Source organism: Gossypium hirsutum, chromosome D11 (assembly GCF_007990345.1).
Source record: "Gossypium hirsutum isolate 1008001.06 chromosome D11, Gossypium_hirsutum_v2.1, whole genome shotgun sequence".
NCBI classification, from domain to species: Eukaryota; Viridiplantae; Streptophyta; class Magnoliopsida; order Malvales; family Malvaceae; genus Gossypium; species Gossypium hirsutum.
Window position 1 is genome coordinate 28888660 of NC_053447.1, and position 25815 is coordinate 28914474.

The 25815-nt window shown below is 33.0% G+C and overlaps 3 protein-coding genes and 1 long non-coding RNA gene across 5 annotated transcripts; 2 read left to right on the forward strand and 2 right to left on the reverse strand.

The window, feature by feature from the left end:
- The first annotated feature begins 5336 nt into the window (after positions 1-5336).
- Positions 5337-9096, forward strand: LOC107913307 (uncharacterized). Of its 2 annotated transcripts, XR_001688468.2 has the most exons (6): positions 5348-5576; positions 5825-6033; positions 6146-6213; positions 6296-6660; positions 7994-8080; positions 8876-9096. It is a non-coding gene; the product is annotated as an uncharacterized lncRNA (long non-coding RNA). The 2 variants fall into 2 exon arrangements; XR_001688467.2 differs by lacking the exon at positions 7994-8080 and having other exon boundaries at positions 5337-5576.
- A 4957-nt stretch (positions 9097-14053) lies between these two features.
- On the reverse strand, positions 14054-14359 carry LOC107911117 (uncharacterized). The gene has a single exon (XM_016839005.1). The coding sequence runs from the start codon at positions 14357-14359 to the stop codon at positions 14054-14056; it is 306 nt and encodes a 101-aa protein (XP_016694494.1).
- A 3741-nt stretch (positions 14360-18100) lies between these two features.
- LOC107913308 (UDP-glucuronate 4-epimerase 5-like) lies at positions 18101-19998 on the forward strand. The gene is given in 2 exon segments (XM_041104012.1): positions 18101-18371; positions 18374-19998. Coding segments are annotated over 2 exon segments (1302 nt in total). The 5' UTR covers positions 18101-18316; the 3' UTR covers positions 19621-19998.
- Positions 19999-20901: 903 nt separating this feature from the next.
- LOC107913309 (uncharacterized) lies at positions 20902-22882 on the reverse strand (the record flags this gene model as incomplete). The annotated part of the gene is made up of 2 exons (XM_041104013.1): positions 20902-22482; positions 22806-22882. Coding segments are annotated over 2 exons (1125 nt in total), but the record flags the coding sequence as incomplete, so codon positions are not given.
- Positions 22883-25815: the final 2933 nt, after the last annotated feature.

Consider the following 25815-nt stretch of genomic DNA (forward strand, 5'->3'; position numbering starts at 1 on the left):
CTCCGTATAATCTCACAATCGCAGATACATATAGTTCCTCTAATTTCTTAAGTGAGAAGTTTGTTCTGATTGGAATAAAATGTGTCGATTTAATCAATCTGTCAAAAATCACCCATATCAAATCTATTTTTCTCAGAGTTACAGGTAAACCACATACGAAATCAATCGTGACTCACTCCCACTTCCATAAAGGAATCATAACAGACTGTAGTAGACCCGATAAAACCTGTTGTTCTGCTTTCACTTGCTGACAAATCAAGCATTTAACTACAAATTTACAAATTTCCCATTTCATACCTGACCACCTTTGTGCTACCGAATGAATAGAGTACGTACTACTGTGAGCTTCAGATAAAATATCTCTTTTCAAATTGGAATCATTCGAAACGCAAATTCTATCACGATAACGTAATATACCATTAGCATCAACCCTATACTTTGAACTCAAATTATTTTGAATCATCTGTCATTTCAATATCAACTTTGGATCTTCATATTGCAATTCTCGAATTTGTTATAGAAATAGGGGTTTCGTTCTTAACTCTGCTAATGCAAGACCATCTTCATTCAGAATTAAATGAACATTCAATGCTTGAAGTGCAAATAATGATGACTTCCGACTGAGTGCAACCATAACTACATTAGCCTTTCCCGGATGATAATCAATAACTAGATCGTAATCTTTCAATAACTCTAACCATCGTCTCTGTCTCAAATTTAGTTTTTTCTAAGTCATCCAATATTTTAAACTTTTTTGATCTGTGAACACGTGACATTTCTCGCCATGTAAATAATGTCTCCAAATTTTCAAAGCAAATACAATCGCAACCAACTTGAGATCGTGAGTAGGATAATTCTTTTCATGCAACTTTAACTGACGAGAAACATAAGCTACTACTTTCTTTGCTTGCATAAACACACAACCTAAATCGTTGAAAGACGCATCGCTATAAACAACATACGCTACTCTAGATTCAGACTGAGTCAACACTAGAGCTTCTATCAATATGTTCTTCAGCTGATCAAAACTCTGTTGGCACTTATTGGACCAAAAAAACTCAACATTTTTAGTAATAATCTAGTCATCGACGAAGCAATAATCGAAATTTTTTTAACAAAACTTCGATAGTAACCTACTAAACCAAGAAAACTTTGCACTTTTGAAACATTCTTCGAAGTCTTCCAATTCATCATAGTAGAAACTTTACTCAGATTAACTTGGGTCCCGTTAGCTGATACTATGTGACCCAAAAATCTAACCTTGCGAAGCCATAATTCACATTTACTAAAATTTTTGAACCCAAGAATGACTTACATATATGAGTACATCGTCAGATCAACCGAACACACTAAACAAAAGCTTATAAGAGTTGATCCAACCGAAACACGCTAAACAAAGAGTATAACACGAAAGTTTACAAAAAATTTTGAACCTCAGTTTACTTGGGTAATGTAAAGATATCTCCCTCCGATACCATCTCCACTCTAAACCTCCGTAACACACCAAATCACGATTGTACTATATCTCGTGTTCAATCCAAACCGAGAATCAAATTCAATATTATATCTCAAATTACCATTAATTAGCAACAATTAAAAATAAATATATAAGTTGTACCATGTTAATCTACTCAACAATTCATATTGATGTTAAATTCTAACCGTACAAACTTACCTTGACTGAATTGTAGTAGTTGCAGAAGTTTAAGGACTATTCCGCTATTTTTCCTTTTCCATGAGTATCTACGGGATCTTGATCTAAAATATAAAATTCCTCAATTATCAGCTAAAATTTCACATTCCAATCCATTTTACAATTAATACCCTTTTATTTTTTGAATTTATACAATTACCCTAAACTTTTACAATTTTTGTAATTTAGTCCCTTAACCCGAAATTCATCAAGTTAACCATTTTTATCAAGTAAATATTTTATTCAAATATATTAGGCCCTTAAAAAGTCCCTAATAATCATTAAATTCTCTATTAAACCCTAAAATTTTGACATTTTCACAATTTAATCCTGAAATGAAAATCTAACAAAAATCACTTTACAAATTCATCAAATAACATTATCAAAGCTCCAAATACACATTATTCATCAAAAACATTCAATATTCATCAATGGAAACTTCCAAAATTTTAACAGAATAAAAAACGAAGGTACGGGTTAGTTGGACCTAGTTGCAACGATCTCAAAAACATAAAAATTTCAAGAAACGGGTAAAAATTGAACTCACATGCAAGGATTCAATGCTTAGTCAATTCTCCAAGTTTCTTTCTATGGTGTTTCAGCAATGGGTAAGAAAAAAATGAAGAAGAAAAGTTTATTTCTTCTAATTTGTTTTATTTTCAATTTCTATTTTTTTTACAATTATGTCATTATCATTAAATTTCCTTTCATTTTCAATTCTAATTTCCGTCCCACACATTAATTATGGTTTAATTGCTACTTAAGTCCATCCTCAACTATTAACTAATCAATTTGATCACTTAATTGTCATAATTACTAACATTTGCACCTTTTTTCTTTAATCAACTATCTAAACCTTAAAATTCCCGAACCAAATTTTAATACAACTTTAGTGACTCTATAAATATTCTAAAAACAATATTTACGAGTCTACACGACAAAAATTTGTGGTCCCGAAACTATTCCGTCACCACTAAAAATCAGGATGTTACAAGGAGGCTTGGAGATAGATTGAGATTCTCCATAGAAAACTGACCCAGAAGTAGACGTCATTATTTTGGATTGAGTTGATGATTTTAAGAGCTTTCTTGAGAATATTTTCTTGGTTGTTAAACCCTCTTTTAGAGACTAGCTCTGATACCAATTGTTAGCTCGATAATGGATCAAAAACTTAATTAAAATAGCTAAGATAGGGTGAATTGGTCTTTTAAAATTTTAGTGGAAGTAATAATAGAATATGAAACAATTAACATGAGAACTTTGAGTGGTTTAGCCCCAATTGCCTACTCCACCACTTTAGCTTTCCACAACTAAGGATTTTCCCAAATTTACTAATTTGATCAACCTTTGAGGACAATGTTTAACCTTACAACTCCTTTAAAATTTCTACACAAATCTTAATACTCAAACCCTCTTAAAGAGAAACAAATAAGCAAATAAAGAAATGACTCTTACAAGATAAAAGTGTTTGTCAATTAAGCACAATTATAAAGAAAAACACTTGAGCTAATAAAAAATAATAAAGCTCACAAGTGTATGTAAGAAAAATATGGAAAAATTGAGCATAAAGGTTGTTTGATTGATCTTTAAGCTTGAATAATCTCTCTTGTTGTTGTAAAACCTTTAGAAGCTGGTATTTATACCCTCTAATTGATTTCTAACTATTGTGGTTGTTAAGATATTGAATAAAGCCATTAGAGATGAAAATACTAGTGCATTAATTTCACCTGCAATAATAGGTATTGATATTTTTCTACGAGTACCGATACCAATAGCATTTAATGCCTAGTTTAGTGACCGTTGGAAGCATTTCTATCGATACCAAATAAAAGATATCGATACCTTATCAATACTTATTGACTCCTTTGGAAGTTAGAATGTCATATTAGTATTGATATTAAAAAGTGTATCGATAAAGGTGTATTACTATCGATACTTAAATAAATTTACCGATACTAAGCAAAAGGTATCGATACTGGATCGATACTTAGTAAAATTTTTGAAAAAATCGATACTTAGTAAAAAAATTTGAAAACAGAATGCCATTCTTGTATCGATACCGAAAAATGTATCGATAAATTTGTGAATCTATCGACACTCATTTAAATTTGTTGATACTTGACAAAAAGTATCGATACTGGATCGATACTTTTTTGCTTGGAGCAATTTTAAACATGTTTGAAAAATGTTTAAAGGTTTGTTTAACAACTTGGTATTAAAATATTTTCTAAGTATGAGTTCAACCAATTTTCTTTTTAGAAGTTATTTGAAATAGAATTTTTGCCAAGTTATGTTTAAAATGATTTTTATTTAAAACATAATATTTATTATATCAAAATTATTTACCAAGTAAAGCTTGGTTCAACACCACCAATCACAATGGTTACCTAAACATGCCATCCTTGTGTAATTACAAACATTTATGATTAAATCCAACTTTCCAAACACTACCTTAATGTTAATTTGAAATATTTTATTTAATTAAAAATATCACCCTTCATAATTTGATTGGTTCAAAAGGTTTCTTTTACCCTGAGTTAATGGTTTGTATCTAAAGTGGTAACAAAAAAAAACTTTAGGTACCTAGACAAAAAAAAAATTAGCACCTAAACAAAAAAAAGTTGCATAGTTTGAGTATTTATTTTTTATATAAGTCGTTTTAATTTTAGCGACCATCCAAATAGGCCTTTTGTGGTAGTAGTAAATCCTTTTTATGATTCATGTACATTGTCTCATGTTAAATTTTTAATATATAATTTTTTATCATATTAATAATTTATATTAAATTATGGCACACTCACAATATGATTGAAAAAATTATATATAAAACTAATAATGTTTTGATTGAAATGTTTGATTAACTCGTGATGCCAACTCAACTAAAAACTTAATAGTAGTATTCATATTTTTATGTATTATGTTGATATTCTTTTCTTTTCTTTTCTTTTTTTAACTTTATCTAACACTTTCACTCGTATTTTATTTTTGGTATAATGACTTTTTTGACCCTCAACTTTACAAAAAAAAATTTATTTTAGCCATCTATTTAATTTTTCGCCTCTTTTAGCCATTCAACTTGAATTTTTTGTCAAATCACCCCAAAATGGATAGAAAAGTTAACGTTTGTTAACTTTGTTGATGTAGAATATATGTGGATTGTCATGTAATTATTTAATTAATTTTTTAAAATTAAAAAATATTAAAATATTTTTTTATAATTTCTATAATTATTTTTAATTTTTAAAAATATTATATATATTTTTTATTTTTTTAAAATCTAAAAATTTAATTAAATATTGATGTGTCATCTACATGGCAATCCATGTGTATGTAACATCAACAAAGTTAGAAAAATGTTAACTTTTTCATTCATTTAAGGTGATTTGACCAAAAATACAAGTTTAAAGGTTAAAAATAAAATCAAGTGCTAAAATGACTTTTTAACTTGAAGGGCCAAATAAGTCATTATGCCTTAATTTTTTAAGAGTTTACAATATTTTTTTTTCAAGAAAAGCTTGGGCTATAATTAATATGTAAAGACTACATAAAACAAACAGTACTAATAACGGACTTAAAACCATACAGGCCCAAGACTAATGCGAAAAAGAAATAGAAAATAGAAATAGCCCATTGCCTAGGGAAAACCTTTATCCGTCTCATCCCCTTATACATCACTAATGATCGACGGTAACCCTAAACCCTAAAAACTTTCCAAATTCCCATCCCTGTATCTAGAAGCTTCATTTCATCAAGACCAAATCTACAAAGCTTTTGTTTCACCCAAGGACCCAAAATTTGAACTCTTCTATAGGCCTCAACTAGTTTCGCGAATCCAATCGTCTGCTAAAATCTTCACAGCATACCTCAGGACAGAGCTCCTCAGGTAAAACTCCTCACCTTTTTCTCAAACCTTCAGAAGCTATAGCGTCGGCAAGCTTGTTCACCGATCTTCTGACATACATGAAACATGTTTTTCAAAAATTCCTTAAAATGCTCTTAATTTTTTGAATATTGGGAGAGATTTATGACTTATCACTTTTCAGTAGAGATTGATTTGCATTTTTTTAATAGTAAAAAGTGAATCTCCTTCTAAAATTATTTCTGTTATGCCCAAATCGATCCCCATTTCAGCTGCCCCAAAAGAAGGCGAGGGCCTCCGCTGCAAAAGCCGAGCCAACATTCTCGTGTATAGTTGATCTAGAGGAAACCAACCTTCCTCTTCCATTTCTGGCAACAAACCCTGACCCTGATTAAATAGAGCCCTGTCAAATGCCGCGTCAAAGTTGATCTTGACCCACTCCCTAGAAGGAGGCTCCCATCTTGTAACGTCGACCACCTTAGTATGCACATTTTCCTCGATGCCATCTAACTCACAGATGTATCTATGAATAAAGTTAGAGATCTCTCTGCATGATTGAATCATATGTTCATGAACTCTTTTATTTCTTGCAGTCCACAGAGCCCAAAGGGTACAAGAAAATATCCGGAATTGTGATGTTGAACAAATGTTAAAAACCCAGGTAAGCCACTCAATCCACCCCTGATTATCATTAGAGAGAACCACTGATAACCCCACTAATCCCCAAACTTCACTGGCAACAGGGCAGCTATGAAAGACATACGCTAAGGTTTCAACTCCATCCCTACATCTTGGGCATATTGCAGCCCTGAGTCATTTAAAATACAAGTTTGACATAGATGGGATAAAATTGTTTGAAATACGCCAAACTGTACTTCTAAGTTTAGAAGGTAGATTAAGGCTCCATAGTCTTTGATAGAAAATTCTAGTCATGGTTTGTAATTCCTCTAAATTAGGATCATATATCTCAGCTTGTAATAGTTTGTACAAACTTCTAACAGTGAACTCACTAGAGGGTTCACCTCTCCACACTAGCTCGTCATAATGCTTGATTTTTGCGAGTGAAACTTGAAGAATCCTGGCGGCGTCAACAACGTCAAAAACATCGGTAATAATATCACTTCTCCATTCTCTATTAACACTATTGATGAGCTCAACAACTAATTCCATATTACAATTTCGAATTGGATTAGAAATATTATAATGAACAAAACTTGGGATCCATGCATGATTAAAGATATAGATATTATTACCTGTACCTACCCTCTAGCACAAACCATCTTGTAATGTCTTCTTCGCTACCCAGAAACTTTTCCACGCATAGGACACTCTAGCTGTAATAGCCTGGTTTAAACCCTAGTCAGAACAGTGGTTTTGGGACCACAAATCTGAGTAAGAAAAATATATTAATAGTATTTTTGGTGTCTACAGCATGTGAATTAATGTGTGAAAGTTTCGTGTGAAAATTTTATCGTTTGTGTGCTCAATTTGTTAAAAGGACTTAATCTCGTAAAATGCAAAAGTGACTTGCTAATTGTTAAAGTGCTATATTGCTATGGCTTTTATTATATGGACCCTTATTTTAATGGCCAAAATTTAAGGTTTATCGAGTGATTAGATATAAGTATTAGAGTATTGATAAGAAATTTTATTGATTGCATGCCTAAATTGCCTATTAGGACTTAATTGCAAAAGGTGGGTAAATATGAATTTTAGATGATAAAGGATTTATTTGAAGTGCATAATCAAAGTAGAGGTCCTTAAATAGTAATTAGATCATAAAATTTTCATGGACAAAAATAGGCATGCATAGATAAAAATAACTAAAGTTTTAATGAAGGGTATTTTAGTAAATAAAAAATAAAAATAATAAAAAGGGAAAAAGATGGCAAAAATATCATCTTCTCCATAGCTTGCTGCCGAATTTGGAAAGACACCATAGCTAGGGTTTTCACACTTTTTCAAGCTCATAGTAAGTGATTCTAAGCCTCGTTTTTAATGCTTTTTACGTTTTTGAGATCTCGGTAGTATAATTTAGCTTATTCTAGCAATAATTTAACTTAGGGTTTATATTTGGAAAAATACCCATAGCTGAAAAGTGTTTATTTTGATGTTTTATGATAGAATATGAAGCTAGAAATTATGTTAAACAACTTTTGCTAGCCGATTTTAAGTGAAAACGAGTAAGTTGACATAATTGGTAAAAATCCCTAATGTACATAAGTAACTATTAGAGTGAGAATTTGATGTTGTCATAGAAGAGAAAAATGTTCAGCATGTTATATAACATAAGAATATGAGATGAAGTTTAATTTTCAAACTTTGGGGGAAAAGCGTAATTATGTAAAAGTTTAAGGGTAAAATTGTAATTTTGCTAAAGTTAGAGTCGAGAGCTGTTCTAATGAATGTGAGTATTAAATAAGTTAAATTTGCTATTATAGATTAAGAAGAATGAAATTCGAGGTTAGATCGAGGAAAGAATAAAGTTGAAGACTAAATTGATAAGTTTGGCTATATTTGCTACCAAGGTAAGTTTACGGTAAATAAATATAATATTTCAATAATTATTATTAATGCTGCTATTTTCCAGCAATTATGTATTTATTTTATGAAATTATTTAATATTGACTTAAGTATGAGATGACGGAGAATCAGTGATAAAAGTCCCGTTGAAACATTAGGAATGTATCGGATACAAATGTCATGACATTTGGGTAAAGAGATCCCATGTAAGACCATGTCTGGGACATGCCATTGGCATCCTTGAGATCATGAGAGGTCCCATGTAAGACCATGTCTGGGACATGGCGTTGGTACCGAGATGAGAGGTCTCCCGTAAGACCATGTCTGGAACATAGCATGGGCACCGATATGAGAACTCCCATGTAAGACCATATCTGGGATATGGCATTGGCAGTACATGAAACATCACATGTAAGACCATATCTGGGATATGGCTTTGGCATGTTATTATCAGAAAGAGACCCAAGTATCCTTATTATTCCAATGTGGTTCAACGGGCTAGTAAATAACTTATATCCATGGAAGTTTAGTTAAAAGCATAAATGGCAAGTTCATGTGAGTTATAAGAGTTAAGAGTATATTACGTTACCCATTGAGAATCAACATTTCAGCAAGAGAAAAGTAAGTCCAAATTATGAGTTGTCTAAGTAAACAAGTAAGTGAATGAGTAAGAGATCAAGTAAAGAGGAAATTAAAGATTATGTTACTTGGTTATTATTATTTGTGTTTAATATCTCTATTTATTTACTTGTAAACTTACTAAGCATTATGCTTACTTTATTTATTTTCTTTTTATATAGCATTATTAATCAAATTCGAGGATCCTTAAGACGTTGGAGATCGTTCACACTATCAACCACAACAACTCGATATTTTATGATGAACTATGTTTGAACTATGGCATGTATAGGGACTTACTTATTTTGAATGTTGTATTATGATTTTGATAAAGAATTATGTGTAAAGATCTAATGATGAATGGCTGTCAAAATGGCTAAGTATGAAGGTGTTTGTTGTTATACATGTCTATGTGATAAATTATGCATAGAAACCATGAAAGAGTAATAATTTGCAAAGGAATAGATTTCAAACAGTAGCAGTGACGTGATTTTGAAAAATCACTTAGGATAGTATAAAATGAATTAGAGGGTGTATACTATATATAATGAAATCTTGTTGAGTCTATTTTCATGAAAAAATAACGGTTTAGTAAAAGAAATTTTATATTTTGAGATATGTGAATTTTGGTGAGATAGGGTCAGAACTATTTTTGGAGTCCCCTGTTCTGAGTTTAAAAAATCATTAAAAATTGTAAAAAAATATTTATGAGTTTTTATTTATATTTGTAGATTCCTTATTTAGTCTATTTTCTTTAGAAACAAGTAAGAACACCATATGAAAATCCTACTATGAGAAAACTTATTTTTAGTGGCAAGAGGTCAGGACAGTCGAGTGGTGAAACAGGGGAGATTTTAACTAATAAACTGTACTAATTGGCTGAACCAAAAATTCTAAAAAATTTATGGTAAGAAGATATATGAGTCTAGTTTCAAGGAATATTTATGGATTTAAATTTTGAGTTCCATAGCTCGAGTTATAAATGATTTAGTGACTGCTGCGCGAGTGGACAACTTTATCATAAATAGTGAGATAAATTTTAAAAGCAAATTTTTATGCCCCGACTTAATAAGTTAAGTAAAGTAATGCCTCGAGATCGACTCCGGAAACGGTCTTGGGTAAGGGGTGTTACACTTATGTTGTAATTTAGTCATTAGAATTATGTATGGACAAATTTGGACAACCATTATAAAGTTTATAATTAAATACTTAAGGTTAAAATAGTAAAAAGTAAAGTAATATGTAATAAAATAAAATAAAACATGTTATTGGATGATTCATTCATCTTTATTGCTGAAACTTGAAAGAAAAAGAAAGAAAATAAGCAAGCTAGGGTTCGGCCATTGCTATATTTGATTAAGGTATGTTAGTTTATCGGTTTTTGATAATTTTTACGTTTTTGAGATCGTTGCTTCATGTTTTAGCTAGCACATGCTTTAATTTTCGGTATTGATGATGAATTTGAGATTTTCCATTGATGATAGCTTGTGTTTTTTGTTGTTTGATGATGGAAAATAAATCTTTGATGTTTGATTATCATGTTTAATTAAGTGGTTTTTAATAAAAATCAAAATTAGGGATTTATTTGTGAAATTAGAAAAATTAGAGGCTTAAATGTGAAATAAATGAAATCAATGGGCTGCTAGGGACCTAGGAAGATTTAGCTAAGGCATGGTTTTGATGAATTTTGTGTATTTTGTGATTTTACGAAATAGGGACTAAATTTTAGGGGCTAAAGTGAAAATTGCCCAAATTATGTGTTTTTGGTTTAAATTGAATGAAATGTGTTATTAAATAGCTAAATTTGAAATTATCTAGATCAAGAACAAAAGAAAACGGAATTAGAACGGGGGAAGTCGAAAGTGTACGAGTAGTCGATTCCATCCGTTTGTCTTAGTTCGAGGTAAGTTTGTAAGTAAATAATTGATGTTAAATTTAATGTATTTATTTTATACATAGTAGAATCGAAATGTATGAATGTATACTATAATGCAGAATTGTATTTAACATCGGATGATTAATTACAAGTTTAATTTGATTGATTTACGACATCAGAAAAACTTATGAACCACAGGAATACTGAAATGTGATATCGTGTAAGACCACGTCTGGGACGTTGGCATCGATTTGAGATTTACGTGCAAGACCATGTCTGGGACATTGGCGTCGTATATAATTACATGTAAGACCCTGTGTGGGACAGTGGCATCGTTATTTGATTACATATAAGACCACGTCTGGGAAGTTGGCATTGTACGAGCTTTTTGAGCCGTCTAAGTATCCTTTCTTTGAATTCGAATGGTATAACGGGAAATTATATGGCAAAACTCAATGTGGGTTTGAATTAAGCAATCCAAGTATGTTTGAGTTATACGAAGATGAAAGTAAAGGTAAGTGTTATGTATAACATGATAAGATGAAGTAATCACATAAATATGAGTATATATGTATGTGTACAAGATTAGTAGAATTCGGCCTACTTGTATAATTTATATGTGTGCTTTGAAAACTATGTGCTTACAACTTACGAAGCTATTTAAGCTTACTGTGTGTTTGTTCATTCATTGTTTTATAGATTTTGGAAGCTAGTTACGAGCTCGGGGATCGTCAAAGAAGTCTGTCACACTATCGATCTCTATCTCGGTATTTTGAAAGCTCTAAACTTTGAACATATGGCATGTATAGGCTAGCATTTGTTTTGTGTATTCATGAAGTGTGTCTATATTTAGCCATGCGAAAATGGTTTAATCTTGGTTTTAATACTTATGTGTATTTGGTTTTAATACTTATGTATATTTCACGGTATATATATGTGAGATATTTAGTTATATAGCTTGAATATAATATTAAAGTTTGTGTATATATAGTTAGAATTTTAATCTAATTTTAAAGTGTGTGATTGGTATATATGTTTTGAAATGCTGGTTATAATTCGGCATAGAGAAATGGTAAGTAGGTTAAATAGTTGGTTTGATAATTAGCTAATTTTTGAAAGTATGAGATGTGGAACAATTTTGAACGGTGGATAGTTGTATAACTTAGCTTAACATTGAAGTAATGATAGATATGTATTTGATGAATTTTAATTATGCAAAAATTCGGTTGCTAATTGTAAGAAATGGACATGTTCTATAACAGTTTGGTTGATTGTTTTATTTTTGGGTCTAAGTGACAAAAAGGGGGGTTTGATTTGGATAGGTAATGGTTAAGTATGCTTAATATATACTTGAATGATTGAATTTTAGGTACAACTCAAGATAAAAAAATGGCATGAATTATTTTAGAGATTGGATGTGATGACAGAATATATGGTATGGGTTTGGTTATGTGTATGTATCTTAAGCATGTGAATTAGGTATAAATTAGATGTTATAAGTGTACAATATGGTTCAAGTTGTTATGGTCATATGCGCACAAAATGGTAGTGAGAAAATAGGTACATTTTTGTGATATAAATTGATGTACTTGCAAATTCAGTTATAGATAGGTAACTTGAAACTATGTATATGTGCTTATATGTCATGGTTGCTAATGTATGGATTGTTGGCTAATATTAGTTAGTTGAATTGTGCATGAATTAGGTATGATCGACTCATGGTAATAGTTACCCGATTTGAGGAATGAATAACTGGCATTAAATGTACGTAAATTTTGTTTGGATGGTTCATATAGTTGCAGTTAAATGAGAAATATTTTTTTTATGAAAGATGCTTGATCATATTATGGAGTGGTTAATTCCACAATTGCTTTTGGACTTTAAGCCGTGTATAAGCATGTTTGGAACAATGAACTAAAGTGTTTAAATTACGTTAAGTACTTCAAATATTATTGAGATGTTGTTTTGCATATGATTCGAGTAATATGTTTTGTAAAGCATGTGTATATATTGAATAGCTTTGAGACATGTCTAGTTAATTGAAAATGTGATTATATTCATGGTATGGATTCGAGTAAATTTTCTGAGGTATTGATTTGTATTAGTAATATGAATTAATGTATGATTAACCTTTAATTAGCTATATGTTTTATATATATATGAATATGACTTGCATAAATGTTCGTATTTGTATTTGAGTTCAGTAATACCTCGTGACCCTAATCCGGCGACGGATGTGGGTTAGGGGTGTTACACCTGCCTTCAAACTTGAGTTTAGAAAATCTGAATTTGGTTAATATTTTACTTTCAACACCCTACCCAATAATGAATCAGGATTAGAAATAAGTCTCCACCCTTTTTTGGCGAGGAGGGCCACATTAAATTTAGCAAAGCTTCTAAAACCCAAACCTTCATCCTCCTTTAACTTGCACAGTTTACCCCATTCACACCAATGCATTCCTTGTTTTCCATGACCTTTTTGCCACCAAAATTGTGCTACAATACTCTCTATTTCCTCACGCAAAGATTTTGGAAGAAGGAAACAAGACATCGAATAGGTTGGAATGGCCTGTAAAATAGACTTAATAAACACCTCCTTTCCGACCTAATCCGGCGATGAATGTGGATTAGGGGTGTTACACCTGCCTTTAAACTTGAGTTTAGAAAATTTGAATTTGGGTAATATTTTACTTTCAACACCCTACCCGATAATGAATCAGGATTAGAAATAAGTCTCCACCCTTGTTTGGAGAGGAGGGCCACATTAAATTTAGCAAAGCTTCTAAAACCCAAACCTTCATCCTTCTTTAACTTGCACAGTTTACCCCATTCACACCAATGCATTCCTCGTTTTCCATGACCTTTTTGCCACCAAAATTATGCTACAATACTCTCTATTTCCACACACAGATTTTGGAAGAAGGAAACAAGACATTGAATAGGTTGGAATGGCCTGTAAAATAGACTTAATAAACACCTCCTTTCCCCCTAGAGATAAAAACCTAGTACTCCGTTTATCAATCTTTTGCTTTATATGATCATTCAAAATATGAAAAGAGGCTTTTTTCTTTTGGCCCACCATGTTAGGAAGACCCAAATATTTCTCTGGGTTATTCGAATACCTTATTCCCAAAGTGTCGAAAATTTGTACTAGCATCAATTCACAAGTATTCATACTGAAGAAGATCATAGACTTATCAAAGTTCACATATTTTCCTTAACTAACTTCATACTCCCTCAAAATATTTTTTAAGACAGTAGCTCCTCTCACTGTCGCCTCCCCAAAAAGTATACAGTCATCTGCAAAAAGAATATAGGAAACCTGTATCCCGCTCCTACTCGCTTTAACCCCTTTTATTAACCCCTCCCTCATAGCAAGTTGCATAAAGGACGAAAGCCCTTCACTATATATAAGAAAGTGAAAAGGACTCAAAGGGTCCCCTTATCGGAGTCCTCTAGTTGGTCGAAAAGATCTTCCCATCCTTCAATTTATACTATCTGAGTACGATATTGATGATATACACTTCAAAACTATATCCACCCAAGCTCTATGAAAACCCATTTTCTCCATCATAGCACACACAAAACCCCACTCCACTCTATCGTATGCCTTACTCATATCCAACTTAAGTGTCATTAGACCCTTCTTACCATTCCTCTTCTGACCGAATGTGTGAAGAATTTCATAGGCAGGTAATACATTATTCGAAATCAATCTCCCCGGCAAAAAGGCACTTTGTGAACTATCAATGCAATCCTCCAAGACCTTTTGAAAGCGATTAGCAACCATTTTAGCAATCATTTTATATATAACATTAAAAAGGCTAATCGGTCTAAATTTTTCCATACTAGTAGGATTTAGAATTTTAAGAATAAGAAAAATGTTTGTGGTATTCATAGGTTCTAAATCCAAATCATTATTAAGAACTCTTAAGCAATATTGGCTTACCTCTTTACCCACAATATGCCAACATCTCTAGAAAAAGATAGCCAGAAAACCATCAACCCCTGGTGCCTTAGTAGGGCCCATATCTCTCAAAGCTCCAAAAACTTCATCCTCCTTATATGTTGTAGTTAAAGCCATATTAGCTTCCTCAAAGATACATTTTTCAACTCTTGCTAAAATATGGTCCATCCCCATTGCCCCCACTTTTGATGTGAAAAGATTCCCAAAGAAACTCCTCGTTATGTTCTCCATTTCATTATGATCCCCAGTCACTCTACCATTACCATAAGCCAAACATTTAATAGTATTCATTCTCCTTCGTTGAGAGGAAAATTTATGAAAGAAAGACGTATTCTTATCCCCAGCTTTAAGCCAATTTGCTCTCGCCCTTTGCTCCCAAAACACATCATCCTTCTCAATTTCCATATTTAATTGAATTTTTGTATCAATAAGGTCTACCAAATTATCATCGTCACGATCGGTTGCCATTAAGCTCTCTAGTTTCCTAGTCAATTACTTTTTCAACTCATTCCTTTTCCCCTTAATATGTCTAGCCCATCCTTTCAAACCGAACCAAAGCCTCTCTAATTTTGAAAAGATATCCCCATTAGTCATTTCCCATTTTTTTTACTTCCCCTTCGAACTAGTCTTCCATAGTCCACCAAAGCCTTAAATTTAAAATCCCTAACTACCTTCCCTCCTCCCTCATGACCCAATTGTACTAGTAGGGGGCAATGATTTGAGGAAGAATATGGTAAATGACAAATCAATGTATTTGGGAAACTCTGTAACCAATTTTCATTTGCTACCCCTTGTCTAACATTTCCCTGATATTTGTTTCAGGCATATTCCCCACTCCTAAGTAAACTATGGCCTCGAGCTCCTTTTATCAAAAACTTGACAATCCTCTAACGTTTCTCTAAACAACTCCATTCTCCTTTTTTCCATCGGTAAACCCCCATTCTTCTCAAAAGCTATATAATTCCATTAAGGTCTCCACAAACAAGACACGTGAGATCATTATTCAACCCTAGCCTTTTAAAATCATTCCACAAATTACTCATCTGACTTGCAAACGGGGAACTATAGAAACCCGTGAAGTGCCAATCCTTCTCACAGCTCCTAACCACCACATCAATAAAATTCAATGCATAACATCCCAAATCAATAGACATCTCTTCCTTCCATGCTAAACAAAGGCCCCCTTTAGTTCCCTTAGCCCCTATTCTATCCTATTAATAAAAACACAACATTTCCTCACCCTTTCCATCCTTCTCCCATTAAGTTTTGTCTCCATGAAAAAGACGATTTGGGGATTGAATTGCTTCAACACATGTCGAAGATGATGCACTGCCCGTGAACTCCCTAAACCACGTATATTCCAATATATGATTTTCATTACGCCCGGTCGGCTTATCTCTTGGCAGCCGCCGATCCCTGATAAAATGAAGCTAAATCTTGCTCCAAAGAATTCCTTCCTGTAACGATAGTCATTAAATCATCTGAATCCTTCTAAACAATTTTTTCTCTTTTTTCCGTTCTCAATGCTTGGAAAAAATTCCCCAACCTATCAAATTCCTCCCATGTCCTTTTTCTTTTTCCATGAACACCATCCAACTGATTCTGTCTTGACGTAATAATTTTGATTAATCTCCGCCAACTTTTCTTGATATTCTAAGGACTATCCTCCATAGTACGTATGACCTCAGATTGGACCTCATCCACTTTCATATTGGGCCCTATCTCATTAAGAGATTAATCATGATCCCTATTTTCCCAATCAAAGTCCTAGAAAGATGGAATTTTATCAGTTTCACAATCATTATCAGCCAAGCCATTTCTAAAATCTCTCCTCACACCAATAGTTTCCGAGTCAGACTCAAACTCCACCACAGCTCCCATCTTCGTCGATTTGACATTCGCCTCTACCCCTAGAAAATGGACTGACCTCGTTGATTTTATTTTGCGTTGCCACATTTTCGTCATTTGCTCCAGTATATGACCATTGCTTCATTGATTTCCTCGCAATGGATCCTAGCTTTAAACTCTCCCTACCCAATAAATTTAATTTTTCCTTAAGAGCCAACGAATATGGTAACTCATCCTCGGGCAGGCCTTTAACCTTTAGTGTGACCTCGATACACTCCTTAATACTATGCCCCTTCCGTCCACACCCAAAGCAAAATCCAGGCAAATTTTCATATTTAAAAGGGACCCAAATTCTCCATTGCGACTCAGTCAGAATAAAAATCCCCCTTCTAGAAGGTTTTTGCACATTCATCTGCATTTTAATCTTACAAAAATCACTTTTGACTTTAGATCTAAGCACTCCCCCAAAGGTGGATCCAATTGCATGGATAAGATCCTTTCGATCACACTTCGGAGGACAAGGACTCACTTTGACCCAAAAAGGAGACGCCACCAATCTGATTGTGCTTCGTTCCATCGATTCCAATAATCTATAAAAAATAATCAATTGCCATCAGAATAGCCATGGTCGTCCCTCCAAAATCAACTCCAGATCCTCTTCATCTTCAAATGAAATTAAAAATAAAATTTGTCTTGTCACCTGTATCTCAAATTTCTTCTTAGTCTTCCAAATACTTTCTAATTGATCTCGAAAACTATTTGGATTGTAAGATTTTTTTGTCCGCACAATGCATAACGTCGGTTTTCCATCTGTAACTACCAGCAAGCTTTTAACGGACAACTAAATCAGTTCCTCCTCTAAGAGAGAGATCTCATCCCTTTCCATTCCCCTCAAAGCCACCACTCTACTCAAACCCAACCAAAGGCAGCACTATTTATTTAGGAGACTAAGAGAGATCATTCTTGACTTTTTTGGAGTTTACAATATAAATACAATACAATTATAATATAATTACAAATACATGCCTAATAAACTTCAAAGTAAAATCAAATTAATATAAAACACAAATAAACTAAGAATCCCAATAATTTAGACTAAAATCAGTCCATCGAAGTAAAACTCACATAAAATAAAACTAGGGCCTCAAACAATTATATATAACAAGACTTGTACCTTAACCATTCAAATACCTATATCTTACAATTATAACTATCAATTACTAAAATAAATGATGTTTTTTTAAACCCAATATCTACTTTCAATTTCTTTTTACCAAACAAAATTAAATTTGCAATTATTTGTCATGTGTGAATAACATTTCAAATATATAAATTTAAAAACCGATATTTGTATTTTCGAATTTACACCAAAAGAAAATACAAAAAAAATAATATTTTTATGGGTATCATTGGTGTGTCTGGTGACACCAATAAAAATTTAAAAAAAAAAACAAGTGAAACAGAAAAATAAATTATTGAAATTATTTCTTTTCTTTTCTTTCTTTCTATTTTGCCTATTTTTTAATTTTCACTAATGCCGCCTGGCATACCGGCTGTACCTATAGAAATATATTTTTTTTGTATTTTCTCGTGTAAATTTGAAAATACAAATATTATTTTTACTTATATCTTAAAAAAATATAAATACCACTTAAAACCTAATGATTAGTTAAAGATGCTAACTGAAAAGTGGAAGGTGCTACCTAACCAATCAGGGACACCAAATTACATTGATCAAAATAGGTCATTTCCTTAAATAATTTTTTTCCAAGTCATTTTGTTAATTAATTTGTTTTTTAAGGTTATTTGTATAAAAAAGCCAAACCTTCCCTTTCTTCCTCCTCCTCTTTCTCCACTGCCGCCGCTATTGCCACCGCCGTCACCACTAAAACTTTGAACCCTAATCCTAAATCCCATCTTGTATTGTTCCAAATGTCACACCTTGACAACATTCCATCCACTCCTGGCAAATACAAACCCGACAAAGCTTTCCGTTTCAACTCCTCCGCCGCATCTTCCTCCTCCTTTATTCCACCCTAACCCTTTATTCCACCCTTTTCCTTTCCGTCCTCCTTGTCTTCCTCCTCCTACTTTCCTCCCCTTCTTCCCCACCATCGCCGCGCCGCCAACTCTCTACTGGGTCCCACCACACCCCACTCTCTCTTTCCCACAAACTAATCCGCAAATCTGCCCGTCCTCGCTCTACCACCGGTCACACCGTTCTTGTGACTGGCGCCGCCGGTTTCGTCGGAACCCATGTTTCTCTCGCTCTTAAACGCCGTGGAGACGGTGTCCTTGGCCTTGACAACTTTAACCATTACTATGATCCAACCCTGAAAAGGGCACGCCAGAAGATCCTCGAAAAAGCTGGGGTTTTTATCGTCGAAGGCGACATCAACGACAAGGGTCTTCTCCAGCAACTGTTCGATGCCGTTTTATTTACTCACGTAATGCATTTAGCAGCTCAGGCAGGTGTTCGTTACGCTATGCAAAACCCAGGATCTTATGTTCATAGTAACATTGCTGGATTTGTGAACTTACTGGAAGTCTCGAAATCGGCCAACCCTCAACCGGCGATTATCTGGGCATCTTCAAGTTCGGTATACGGCTTGAATTCTAAGGTGCTATTTCCAGAGAAAGATAGAACTGATCAACCTGCTAGTTTATATGCTGCTACAAAGAAAGCCGGTGAGGAAATTGCGCATACGTATAATCATATTTATGGACTTTCAATAACTGGATTGCGATTCTTCACGGTTTATGGTCCTTGGGGTCGGCCCGATATGGCATATTTCTTTTTCACTAAAGATATAATGAAAGGTAAAACTATCACTGTATATGAATCACCAGATAAGGGTAGTGTGGCTAGAGATTTTACCTATATCGATGATATAGTGAAAGGGTGTTTGGGAGCATTGGATACGGCAAAGAAGAGTACAGGGAGTGGGGGAAAGAAGAGAGGGCATGCACAATTGAGGATTTTTAATTTGGGGAATACTTCGCCTGTACCTGTGAGTACGTTGGTTAGTATATTGGAGAAGATTTTAAAGGTGAAAGCTAAGAAGAGAGTAATGCCATTACCAAGAAATGGGGATGTGGAGTTTACACACGCCAATATTACCTTAGCAATGACGGAGCTCGGTTACAAGCCGGCGACTGATTTGGAGGCAGGGTTGAAGAAGTTCGTGAGATGGTACCTCAGTTTTTATTCGGGGTCAAAGAAGAAGAGTTCTTAGTGAAACTTTCTCAATCTTTCTTTTTTTTTCTCATTTTAGTTCATATTGATTACTTCTCTATTGTGTTCCTTTTGTCGTTTATTGAGCATTTACTTCATCGTCTGCTTGATATAATCATGCAAGTAGGGGTGCTGTTCTGCTTTGCATGTAGGGTGGGCATCTCTTCCCAATTCGTAGTGATGGGAAGCTAGCAGCATTTTAGTTGTTATTCCACGTGTTGCTTCCTTTTCTCTTGGAAGCTTCTTTTAGCAGTTTTAAGCCTTGTACAGTTCATGACTGATGGATCGAAAAGATGTTCTGATTGCTGGTTCATTTTGTTTTCTCAACCGTACAGTTATTTCAATAAAATCGCAACCGCTGCAATGTGCTTTTAAATGATATCTTGTCTATTGAATTCCCCTGGTTTTGCCTACCAGTTTTGGTTGGAAAATCTTGAAGATGTATGATGTCTTAACTTATTTGTTTTGGCTGTATTCTTTACTTGGCCTTTAGAATGGTTATGTTGTCTCAAATTCGTAGCTATAACACGCAATTTTTAGTATGAAAAAGCACATGTTTGCAGAGCTTGTTGTGGAGAAAGCAGTACACATCCTTAGGTTTTGCTTAGTACAAAGGATGGAAAAGAGTGAGGATTTATTTCAAATAAGACCAATTATTTCGTTTAGCCTTGAATCTAGGCATTTCACAGAATGACCTGGTTAAGCAGGTCAAACTTTTTAAATTGCATAGCCATGGTATTGTTCTGACGGCATTGGCATTATGGTGTAGTATATTATTGAAAACTAGGTAAAAGTATCACAAAGCCCCTTGTATTAGAAGTTGTATTGCCCTTTTTATTCAAAAAATATGTAAATTAGTCATTGAGCATTAGATTAAAGAACAAATTAGTCTAGTTAAAAATTTCATCTATTTTTACTTTTAAAAACTGATTTTGTACATACTTAAGAATAAGGTACATGTATCATGTGTAATTGTTTGATTATTCTATTAATTTTTAACAATCTAACATAATATACTAATTTGCTCATTTTTTAGTAAAAAAAATAAAATACAATTTGATTCCTAATACGAAGGCCTCCATTGTACTTTTACTTGAAAACTATCTTGTTTCAAGAAAAAAGAAGAGAAAAAAAGGGAAATATTTGAGCTAGGAACTTGCAAAATGTTGAAAGCATGATCAAATGCATGAAAAGAATTATGTGTATCATTTTTCCATTTGTGGTCACTTAAACAAGTGAACCCTTTTATTTTGCAGCAGCAAACATCATCCTAGCAAAGGGAACATTAATACGAGTATTTATTAATCATTGCTGTTATATTATCTACAACTAGGTCCCAACGTTTAATCTTCGTCTACATATAGATGAACACGACAAAACTACATCTTGCATTTTATGTACTGCAAACCACAGAAAATACAGCCGATGCCTTTCTTCCTCGAGCATCTAATCTCCTACCATAAGATCCTTTTCTTAAGGATGTCAAATTTCACCAAGTCCGGCATCAGATTTACAGCATCCACTGTGACATCTCTCTTATCTAGGAATTCGCATATGGTAAGAAAAAACTTCTTGAAGATTGCACGAATGACTCATTGTAAAGTAAGAACAAAAGAATAATTATATTATTTTAAAAGTCAGAAATATGGTTTAAGATGTTCAATAAAGTTATCTAAAAGTCAGAAAGGGATCATCTGAATTTCATCTCAAGGAACGAACCCAGCTTCAGAATCACAATGCAGACGTTAACGTAACCAAGTTGATAACTTGATACGAACTCGGCAAGCTACGATGGCGAAGGCAACATCTGCATTATTATTGCGACTTGGAAGAATCAGCATCAGATTCAGTGTCCAACTCCCACCAAGCACCAGAATCTTCCTTATGTATATAATCAGAACTGTTTCCATCATCACTACCATCAAAATCCAGATCCTCACTCTCATCATCAAACATACCTTCAGAGTCATATAACTTCCTCTCCACCTCTGGATCATACGTCCACTCTAGTTTCTTCAAGATATCACGGTCTTTCCACTTCCCCACGACGGATACTGCCTCTTTCTTAGCTTTTCCCTTCAATATTTCTGTCCAAGAAAACCCAGCATCTGCAACTCTTTTCAATGCCCCATCATCGGCATCCCCCACAACAACCGTCTTCAAACACCTCAGTTTCGCCTCCTTCAAAACACCAACAAAATCAGAATCATCAGACACGAGCATCAAACACTCGGCTTTCCTCTTATCCATCACATCCACCATGTGATCCCTCAATGCAACATCTGCAGCTTGTGGCCTATTTGAGACAGTCCCAACCCAAAACCCTGCCCTTTTCAACTCATCAGCTAAACCATACCCAACTTTCGGTGTCAAAACCTCCCTAGCGGCATTTTTGTACTTCTCCATTTTCATCGAGTACTTACCCACCAATTTCACCCTTCTGCTCCCTCTAGCAGATCCTATTTGATTCACCCTCTTCTGATGCTCACGCTCATGAATTTGCTTAAAATGGTTAACAAGTTTCTCGTTAGTGTAAAATCTTCTCCCACAAACTTTACAAACATATGGATCAATTGACTTGATCACGCCTTTATTTTCCAACTGATTCAACAATTTCCTCTCTCTTCTCTGCTCCCGAACAGCTTTTGGTACGTAGCTAAACGAATGTTGGTTAGCATAGGCCACCATGGACCTTACAACCCCAAATGAAGAAGCTGCTGTTTTCAACTTAACAACGGCTTCAAATGGAGGGAATGCATTTGGGGGCTTGTTATCCAAATCCCAAAACACTGCAACACTATTTTGGACAGATGATGTTTGGTTTAAAGAATCGAAACCCCTTTTCGCTTTGAAATGGCAAAGTCTAGACAGAGAGATACAGGGGTTTAGGGTTTTAAATCTTATAGATTGTACAGAGTTATTGATGCTAGGAAACAGGTGAAGCATGATGGAAAGTTCATCTGATGAACTGTGGAAGGAAGCATCGCATAACAGAGAAATGGGTGAGAAAAAAAATAAAAAAAGGCAGGGATTGGTTAACCATGAAATGAATGGGATGAAAAGGAAGGTTTTGATATCAATGAAAAAGAGATACGAACATGCATAAACTTCTACTGAATGTTTTCTAATTAAAAAAGAAGGAATGAAATTATGATAGATGAAAGATAAAGATCAGAATATTCATACCTTGAAATAGTGTAAACAAGTGTTAGAAGAACAACGGGGTGAAGGGGACGGCGAAGGGAGAAGCCTTTGCGCTTAATTTATAGATCCAATTTGTGGTTCATATTTATATAGCTGTGGTTCTTATTTTCTAGTATTCAATAAAATAAAATAAAAATAAAATAAAGGGCAAACTTTTATATTTGTCCCATCTATTTTTCAAGAATTTTTTATAGGTACAAAATTATCAATTTTATTTCTGTAAATTTTATAAATTTGATAACACTTTTAACTGTACATTATCCCGTACTATAGTATAATTTTGTATTTATTTTTTAAATACTTTTTATTCACTTTCTTATAAAAATAATATTAAAAAACTAATTAAATATAAAAATGAGATGATGAACAAATTAATTACGAAAATGGGGTATTTGCTACAGTATTTTTCGGTGCCGCCTGATACACTGATGATACCACCCCATTTCGACTAATCATGCAGCAATCATTAAGATTTTTTAAAAAAATTGTATCTTGTCATTATGTCAAGTGGCATCGATATGAATTTTTAAAAATACTCATAAAAATATGAATATATATGATGAAAGAAAAAAAAAACAATTTATTAGTGTCATCGATGTGTCAACACCACTTTAATTTTATGCTAATCTAAAGCGAGAGAAAATGTTTCTCGCTATATGAAAACATGTGACCGTTGATAGGTAAAGACTCAAAAATTACCATAAAAATTATTGTACTAATAGTTGAGTTACATTTTATTTTTTACTCAAACAATTAGTAAATTAGTTTTTACACATTAGATCAAAAGTAAATGAGTTTTTCTATTAAAATTTTATCTATTTTTACTATTAAAAATTAGTCCATGTATATTAGCATGAGATTTGAATAGTAAAAATGAATAACATTTTTAATAAAAAGGATCAATTTGTTATTTGATTTAATGTACATGTACTAATTTATCTATTATTTATATATATGACTCTTAGTATAAGGATCTCTATTTATACTTCTACTTTAACACATTTAAGAGGCTAATTTGTTTTATATATTTTTTTATCTAAACTTATTTGAAGGAAGGAGAATTTGAATATTATTGCAATTATCTATTTAACTATATATAAAATGAATATTTAAGGGTTTCTTTGGTTGACATGTGTCTCTTGATTGGTATCATTGTATTATAAGAAACGGTTAAATTTAAGTTTTAGGCCTTCTATTATTTTTAAATTTAAGATTTAATCTCTAGATTTTAATTTTTAATATAATTTTATCTCTATATTTTTATAATGTTATTAATTAGTCTAAATAGTTAATATTATTAACTTTTCAATAAAAATGTTTTGAATGCCCTAAATATATTAGAGATTAGCACCTGCTTCCCTTTTCTTTTTTTTCCTTTCTTTTTTTTACATTATAAAAATAATGATCAAATTTCAGTTTCAACCCTTATATTATGCTAAAACTTAAGATTTAATCCATGTACTTTAATTTTTTTTCATAATGACACATTTAACCTGCAATGTTTACATCTTTTGTCAATTTGACCATTATCAATTTTAGCTAAATTTGTCAATTAACCTTTTAAAAAGAATCAAATTGCTTTAAAAAAAAAAGCAATGTTGATTAACAAAATTAATTTTTTAATACTGTTGTCGTGGCAACTCACATGTTCGTCTATGTGTACACTATGCTAACGTGAACTATTTGTCTTATATGTCACATCAATAAATAATTTAAAAATTATAAAAATAAAAAAAATAAAATTATAAAATTATAAAAAAATAAAAAAAGAGCATGAAGTGCATATTGTCACGTTAAAATTAATGTTTTAGGTTGTATTTTCGTTAAAAAAGCCAATTTGACTCTTTTTGAGTGATTAATAATCATTTGATTCTTTTTCAAAAGGTCAATGGACAAATTTAACTTTAAAAATAGAATAAGGGTCAAATTGACAAAAGATGTAAATGTTAAGGGCTAAATTTATCATTATGCTTTTAATTTTTTTGACATAATTTGATCGCTCTACTTTTATAATGTCAATTGTTAGTGTAAATAGTTAATATTATTAACTATTTTAATCAAAATGTTTGACATTAATATTTCTTAAGAACATTATTCCAACTAAAAATATTTTATCATGATGAGTTTGAATGGGTAGTTTTTAGAAAAAAATTCCACATCAACATTTTCAACATTATTTTTGAATTTTAAAATGTTGTACCAATGAATTTAAAAGAAGAATTTTAATAAAGGTAACAATTACACTTGAATTTGTAACACCGTTAACCTGTATCTGTCACCGAATTAGGGTTACGGAGCATTACTGTACAATCGGAACATTTAAATATACAATTAATACATAATCATAAACATATTATAACCCAATCATTCACATGCATATCGTCCCTAAATCAAGCCTTTGAGGCCTAAAAAATTCCTTATAAACAATTCAGGACCAATTTGAAATCATTTGGAAAGTTTAAGAAAAAGTTACAAAATTTTGACTACGGGGGTCACATAGTTGTGTGGCCAGGCCGTGTGCCTCACACACTGAGACACATGCTAGTGTCCCAGGCTGTGTAACTTTTGAACTAGGGACACATGGTCGTGTCCTCACTCGTATAACTCTCTAAGTAGGGTTACATGCCCATGTACCAGGCCGTGTAACTCTCGAACTTGCCCCACACATCTATGTGCTAGGCCATGTAACTCATTGACTTGCATGCAAAGGAACCAACAGGGGACACGCGGCCATGTTACTAAGTCGTGTGTGACACACAGCTGAGACACACGCCCGTGACTCAAGCCATGTGGACTAAAACTTCACCTATAAACAAGCTCTTTCAAAACTATTACAAGCATAACCATTCAACCCATCTAAGCACACTTTAGAAGGGATCTTAAGCAACATCAAAACACAATAAAACATGCTAAAAAACATATCAAAACAAAACATCTTAAGTGTCTAACCAATGTGCCCTCATTGACACCACATTTACATCATCAATCTACA